General features: G+C 34.9%; 2 protein-coding genes across 2 annotated transcripts; both read left to right on the top strand.

The window, feature by feature from the left end:
* Positions 1-1,659: 1,659 nt before the first annotated feature.
* On the top strand, positions 1,660-6,861 carry LOC121972586 (putative receptor-like protein kinase At4g00960). The gene is made up of 8 exons (XM_042524238.1): positions 1,660-1,853; positions 3,620-4,829; positions 5,037-5,177; positions 5,261-5,391; positions 5,486-5,696; positions 5,921-6,158; positions 6,267-6,417; positions 6,520-6,861. Exons 2-8 carry the CDS (start codon positions 4,298-4,300, stop codon positions 6,859-6,861), a joined length of 1,746 nt encoding a protein of 581 aa, XP_042380172.1. The 5' UTR covers positions 1,660-1,853; positions 3,620-4,297.
* LOC121972587 (G-type lectin S-receptor-like serine/threonine-protein kinase At1g11280) lies at positions 3,628-4,284 on the top strand. Its single transcript, XM_042524239.1, has one exon. It carries the CDS (start codon positions 3,628-3,630, stop codon positions 4,282-4,284), a length of 657 nt encoding a protein of 218 aa, XP_042380173.1.
* Positions 6,862-7,673: the final 812 nt, after the last annotated feature.

Here is a 7,673-nt window from a genome sequence, read left to right as displayed (position 1 = left end):
ATATTTTTTGAGGTTTTTTTATTAAACCAATCTAATTATATATAATATATATTATATATATGTGTCAAATTTGGAGCCCCAAAAATCGGGGGCCCAAGGTCGTCGCTCTCGGTGACATGCCTCAGGGTCAAACTTGATGTAGGCAATTATGGCTACAAATTGAACCGAGTGGGCGTCCACCTTCATCAGATCACAAAGGGAAGAATCCTCACGAGTTTATTATTGAATAAATAAATATTTTAACCAATTTATATTTATTACTTCCATATTTAAAATTATAAATTTTATTTTGAAATTTATTATTTTATAAAATAAGTATTACAAAGTAAATTGTCGCTCAAAATTAAAAGTGAAGTCCTAGTTTTTTAATATATGAAATCTAAAATGATATTTACTGTATTAGTTTTATAATTGAAGTTGATTATCATATATAATTTCATAATTAATAATCATCGAAGTAATCTCAGCGAAGTCTATCCATAAAATTCTACTAGTCCATAGTCAAAATCCAAATTAACTCAAGTTAGATCACTTGGCATAAATTCGCACATCTCAAATCGCATGTGAATCCAACACAATCTACTTCTGCATTTGTTTCACAAAGTTGCTCAAGTTCTATTAAGAAGTCTCTAATCCACAAACTTGTCTCTGTTTTACGTAACTAATGTGGAAATAGAATTCTTAAGTCGATAGCATTTTTTCACATGTTGTTGACTTTCTTTAGAAATTAAAAAAAAATCAACAATATGTCAATATCTATTATCAGATTGAAAAAAATGGAACTTAAAAGGCATAAAATTATTTTCAATCCCTTTCAATAATTATGCAATGCTCACAAAATCATGCTGGTGTAATTTCCTGGATTCGCGATAGCATAGCAAGATCAAAGACAAGAATAAGTGTGTTATAGTTAAAATGGTTCAGAGTTAATCATTCAAAACTAGAATATTCAATAACATCTAGGGTTGATCATCCAGGAAAAAAATAGAAAAGGCAAATAGAACTAAATCAAATCAAACAAAAGAGATATGAAAAAAATGATTTCTTGTATTTTGTTTTCATTTTATATTTATAATCCGATGTTGACGATTTGTTAAATTAGTCAATCATTCTCATCACTCTCACTTAGTCACGCACACGCATCCTTTCAATCTTCCAAACACAGCCCACTCCATTGACTAGACTTCCTGTTCTACCATCAGATTTAATTTTAAAACTGCTTTTCTGCCAAAACAAATTAAGGTGTTAAATTAATATGTTGACGCAGAAAAAAAAGGTAGCTGTAGATAAGAATGCAGGAGCAAGCGAGGAAAAAAAGATGCCGGAGATGAAGTCTTTCAGTTCCTAGAAACGCTAGCAGCAGCAGCACCTATTATTCTTATACTGGATTATATGTAAATAATGAACCTTAGTTATATAAAAATAAATAAAAATATAACGTAGCTTATTTAGATATTTTTTAGAACATAAGAGCTACTTTTCTTTGCATTTTTTAATATCACAGATCATATACTATTAATGAATGAAATCAATCACAGTGACTCCATATTCTAATCCGATATTGCCAAACTGTGGACTTGAAGTCAGTCATGCTGCCGTCTCCAAATTAATTACATACACACAATTCTTTGAATCTTTCTAATTCAGACAAGAACGTCGATTAGACTTCCTACTCTGCCATCAACAACTTTAGACTTTTAAAAGGCAATACAGCAGCAGATTAGAGTGCAGGTGCAAGCAGCACAAATTATTGAGAGCTTAAGCTTCCACTAGACAGATGCAGCTCTTTCTTTCTCTATTCCTGGAAATAATACTAGTGACGCTCTTCGTTCTTGTCCAATCCTCATTTTCTGGTACGTTTAAAAAAGAAGTCTTAGTCCAGAAATAAATTATAGCATCATAGGATTGATTAATTTATTTTTTTTGATAATTTATGCATTTAATTTTATTAAAGATTTAAAAAATACATCCAAAAAATGCTTTTTTGCTCAACCAGCTGCTTCGTTTGACTTGTTATCACTCAAATCCGCAGTTAATTAGCCAGTTGCCTAAAAATAATTTCAATAGATTAGAATCAATTAATATTTGTGAAAAACTTTTATCTAATAGTGTTTAACAATTGTATAGGATAAAAAAATTAAGAAAAAATAGCATGGATAAAATTAAGAGAATATTGAAATTGTGATATTTCACATTGGGCATGAATATGAGACTTCTAGCAAGTTTGTTTGAAACAATTTAGATAGAAGCTGAGTCAAAAAAATTCAAAGATGAAATTTTGATTGCCAAAACAATTTTAAGATAGCTCTCAATAATTTTAAGGTAAAACTATTTTGGTCAAAAATAGCTCAAGTTAAAAGATATAAATTAAGATTTTTGGCAAAAGATTATTGGTTGTGTTGTTTTAATACACTCTTTTAATGATGATGATAATATATCTTTTTTATTCACTAAAAAAATAGGATTTCTAGGACAATTTTTTTAAAAAAAATTCGTTGTAAAAAATTTTGCGACAAAAAAAAATTTGTTACTAAACTGTCATTGCAAACTTTTGCGATGAAAATATGAAAAATCATCACAAAATTTTACGACAAATTTTACTCTTTGTCACAGATTTCGTTGCAAATATGCAATGAAAAATAATTCATTGTAAATTTCATAATCTTAAATATGTGATAAACATATATTTTCGTCGCATATTGATAATTTTTTTTCATCTCAAAAAACATTGCATAATTGCAAATATATGCAAGCAAAAAGCTCATTTTTCATCATAGATTTGTGACAAAATTCTAGATTCGTGGCAAATCTACGACGAATTTGAATTCAAATCTAAATTTTAGTCAACAAAAATGTGCGAAGAAGCTCGGCTAAAAAATTATCTTCACAGATTTACAACGAAAACATATTTTGTCCCAAATCTCTAACAATTCGTCCCAAATTTGGGAAGAATTCAGATTCGCCCCAAATTTGGGACGAATCTGGATTCCTCCCAAAAAAAAATATTTCAAAGATTTGCAAAAAAAAGATCATCCCAAATCTAAATTTATGATATTTTTACGACGACAAGGATTTATGGATTTAGTTAAATGATTTGACAACCAATTGATAGTCATCAAAATCTTTTAGCTAAAGCTACTTGACAGTCGCCTCAGGGTATAGCCGAGCTTATCATCACGTGGTAGATTTACAAAATTGAGCAAAGGTTAATTCTCTAAATCCATAGAAATATTCTCTCACATGGTGGTTTACTTCGATTTCCTGATTTACTCTTTCCTAATAGTGTAACAGTCATGGGGAGGGCCATCAAGATGATAAATTTTACCTTTATAGAATAAAACTACTTGACAGCCATAAAGAATACAAGGTTACAAATGAATGTGAACATATTTAGAGGAATAGCTTTCCATTTGATACAAATCTGAGGTCTCTACAATGCTACTCATTTGAAATATACGTTGACTGGCCAGTTAGCAATAATATCTCGAGCAAAGCTGGGCGAATAAGCATTTTGAGAAATAAAATTGTTTAGTAAATTTTAAAATTTAAATGTTGTTGCATCCTTCAATCAAATTTATTTATTTATTTATTCATTCATTCATTCATGACTTTGGTATAGGAGATACAATGTACCAGAACATCTCGCTTATAAATGGCCAGACCTTGGCATCGACAGGAGACTTGTTCCAACTGGGCTTCTTCAATCTGGATAATAGTTCAGCCAAGGGATACTTAGGAATCTGGTATTGCAATCTCACACCGCAAGAAGGCACTGTAGTATGGATCGCCAATAGGAACCCACCTGTCAGCACATCCATGGCATCCTTCAATCTCACTTCCGATGGAAATCTAATCTTATTCGAGGAAGACAAAGTCGTTTGGTCGACGGAAACGAGATCCATTAAACTCAATTCTGCACGCTTGCAGCTTTTAGATTCTGGAAACCTCGTGCTGAACGACAGCAAATCGATTCTATGGCAGAGCTTTGAGCAATCGAATGACAGCGACACGCAGCTTCCTGGCATGAAGTTCGGATTTGTCAACCATACCAAGTACCAACACTTCATGGCGGCAAGTGTCGTGGAAAAACTCCGCGGATCCTTCTCCGGGAGACTACATCCAAAGGATTCGTGCTCTACCTATACCAGATTTGGTCACGTTGAAAGGATCCGCCAAATACCATCGCGGTGGCCTATGGAACGGATATTGGTTCGTCGGCCATCCGTTGACGATAAGCAGCCAGGTGGCCAACTCAGTAACTATCACGTTTGTGTCCAACGATAATGAGAGCTATTTTATGACTAATTACAAAACTTCGCCGACGCCGGTGCTGATACGTTCAGTGTTGTGGGCCTATGGAACCTTCCAGCGTTGGTTTCTTGATAGGGCTGGCAAGAGAGAGTGGCAATATCTGTCGTCCACTCCGGCCGACGAGTGCGATGAGTACAATCGCTGCGGCCGCAACAGAGTGTGCACCAAGATATACGTTGCTGTCGAGTGCCAGTGCTTGGACGGGTTCATAAATATTACGGAGAAGGGAAGCGAGGTTGGATGCGAGAGGAAGAAGCCTTTGAATTGCTCGTCGAACCAGTTTTCCAAGGTGCAGAACGTGAAGGTGCCAGACACTGAGAATGCTACAGCACGAGGAAACTTGAGTCTCGATGACTGCAAGAATTTGTGCTTGAATGATTGCTCCTGCATGGCGTATGCGGTAATCAGTGGATCTTATGGATGCATAACTTGGCCTGGTGATCTGTTGGATCTCAGAACTTTGGTCGATGAAGGAGATGATTTATACGTTCGGATCGCAGGAGAATTGGATCACCCAAGTATGATTAATCAAACATCTGGCTTTTTTTCACTACTTTATCTAACCTTTAGCACTTACCAGTCAGTTTTTTTTTTCTTTTTTCCCCCTTTTGCAAGACAAATCAAATAAGAAATTTGCTTTATTATCTGCTATTTACTCGTACCATGTTACAATTTCTCTTTGAGACCTCCAATGAAATTTGTATATTTTTTTCATGTTGGCATAGGAAAAAACAGCACTGGGAGAAGAATTCTATTTATTGTCATCTCTATTGCTGCAGCACTATTATTTCTTTGTGCCATTTTTATTTACCGTCGAAGAACAACAGGAACAAGACCAAGACGGAAACGACTTGCAAAAACATTCGGGATGACTACTGAACTATTATTATATGGTGTTTGAACATGTATACCTGCTTATTCTTTACTACGAAAAATATCTTTTGAACAGATCACAAAGATCAGCATGAAATAACAGGTACAGAATCTCTATTATTTGATCTGGAGGCTATTAGGATAGCTACGGACAACTTCTCTGATAGAAACAAGCTAGGAGAAGGAGGATTTGGGCCTGTTTATAAGGTCAATCTTAAGATTTGAGGAATGTTATATATAACTGTGGATGATTCTTCGACTTGATAAAATGAGTAATAATTTTGGTGACAATTGAAAATAGGGAACACTGGAGAATGGAGAGCATGTAGCAGTAAAAAGACTTTCAAGAAGCTCAGGACAAGGACTAGATGAGTTGAAAAATGAAGTGTTCCTGGTAGCCAAACTTCGGCACAGAAACCTTGTGAGGTTGTTGGGCTGTTGCTTGGAATCAGAGGAGAAACTACTTGTTTACAATTATCTTGCTAATACAAGCCTTGACAAGTTTTTGTTTGGTATAGTTTCAGTCTCTGTTTTTGCATGACAACGTCCTCAATTGATGGTTATCTAGTAGTTTGCTAATCTAATACAGTTTTATTCAAATCCATTCTCCAATATATGTTCTGAGATTGATTGTGCTATATACAATGGTTTAAGATTACATGAATAGTTTTGTCCTTCATTGCACACACCATGATCATCAAAATTTGTAACCAAATATTATATATGGATGATGCAGATAATTCAAAGAGAAAGCAATTGGATTGGACAAGAAGGTTTAAGATCATTGAGGGCATCAGTCGAGGAGTTCTTTATCTTCATGAAGATTCACCATTGAAGATCATTCATCGGGACTTAAAAGCAAGTAACATCTTGTTAGATGCAAATATGAATCCCAAAATTTCAGATTTTGGTCTTGCAAAGCTTTTTGGTGCAGATGAAACCCAAGGAAACACTAAAAGAATTGCCGGAACATTGTATGCAAACATTCTATTTATCATTGCTAGCCAAATTTTACACTTCAAATGAATAGGAAGTTTTGAAGAATAGAGAAAGTCTCAAAGTGTTTTTCTTATTAATTGCAGTGGATATATGTCACCTGAATATGTCTTTCAAGGGCTTTTTTCAATTAAATCAGATGTGTATAGCTATGGTGTGTTAGTCTTGGAAATCCTAACTGGTCAGAAGAATAGTGGTCACCGAGGATCCGAATATCCAATTGAACTTGTTACTCATGTAAGTATTAATCCTCCCATTTATTGAGTAATATGAATTTAATACACATTTTATTCAAATGAAGTAATGTTCTTAACTACACACGCTATCATCTCACTTTAGGTGGTCTGGCGCCATTGGACCCAAGGAAGAGCCCTGCAAGTGATCGATCAAGATCTAGTTGAACAATGTCAAGCTCAACAAGTATTAAGGTGCATACATATAGGGTTACTATGCGTTCAAGAAGTTCCTACTCAAAGACCCACCATGGCCCATGTTGTTCTTATGCTTAATAGTCATTTTGTCGGCCTTCCCACTCCTTCAGCACCAGCATTTCTCAATATTCATAATACCACCAGTGAATCGAATGGCATTTCAAAGCGAGGGAACTCCAAAAGAAGCATGGGAATTTTCATGAAAAATTCTGAAAATAATCTTTCAATTTCTGCATTGGAACCTAGATAGTAGGAAAGTTCACTTATATTTATAGATATAGATATAGATATATAAAAGTCTTGATTGAATTGACAATATTATGTTTTAAGTTTATGCCTATATATATAAAGTTTAACTGAATGTTTAGCTTCTAATATGTATTTGATCTAGTTTATGAAGTGATTTGTAGTTAAAAGGCCAGACGAAACTATTTTGCTTGCTTAAAGTAATTGAGGATCAAGGGACAAAAATAAAAGACAAATGTTAGCATCCAAATGCCTATATTGTAAAAGAATCGAGCACAAAGACACATCAGATAGCTTCGATTAACAACAAAACATTTGTAGATACCAAAATTTGTCATGGAAGGATGAAAACGGCCCTAAGTACATGAGTAACAGTTGGTACCCATACATGAGCAAGTTCATCATTCTTTTCACTAAATAGCTTAGGTCATGGAATCATAAAAAATCCAAAATCGAATTTTCTTGATGGATTGGGTACGAATGATGCAAAAGATACCATATTCGAGACCAAAGCCAGAAATCGCATCTACTTGACCAAAAATATTGTGAGAAGCTAACCATGAGTGAGTAGGCATTCTTGGCAGATGGTTGAGATCGCGCACGGGCATGAATCGAGTGGGCTTCCACCTAGTCTCGAGGAAGATGAAGAACGCCAATGGAAGAAATCGGACATAGAGGAGAATACGAGCGGGCAGCGATGGCAATCATGGCTGGAAAATGAACCGAGTGGGAGAATCCTCGACGGGATTCCTCGATGGGGCTGAAAAAAGAGGCGCTCGATCAGTAAAGTGCGTCGGGGAAAAGTAGCAAAGTCGC

The sequence above is a fragment of the Zingiber officinale genome, chromosome 4A (assembly GCF_018446385.1).
Source record: "Zingiber officinale cultivar Zhangliang chromosome 4A, Zo_v1.1, whole genome shotgun sequence".
Taxonomy (NCBI): domain Eukaryota; kingdom Viridiplantae; phylum Streptophyta; class Magnoliopsida; order Zingiberales; family Zingiberaceae; genus Zingiber; species Zingiber officinale.
This window is presented reverse-complemented; position numbering and strand designations above follow the sequence as displayed.

Excerpts from the sequence above, each read along its gene's own strand:
- LOC121972586 (XM_042524238.1), top strand. The coding sequence starts at position 4,298 with ATGACTAATTACAAAACTTCGCCGACGCCGGTGCTGATACGTTCAGTG. Across the intron at positions 5,178-5,260 it reads ACGACTTGCAAAAACATTCG|ATCACAAAGATCAGCATGAA; the intron begins GGATGACTACTG and ends TCTTTTGAACAG. Across the intron at positions 6,418-6,519 it reads CAATTGAACTTGTTACTCAT|GTGGTCTGGCGCCATTGGAC; the intron begins GTAAGTATTAAT and ends ATCTCACTTTAG.
- LOC121972587 (XM_042524239.1), top strand. The coding sequence starts at position 3,628 with ATGTACCAGAACATCTCGCTTATAAATGGCCAGACCTTGGCATCGACA.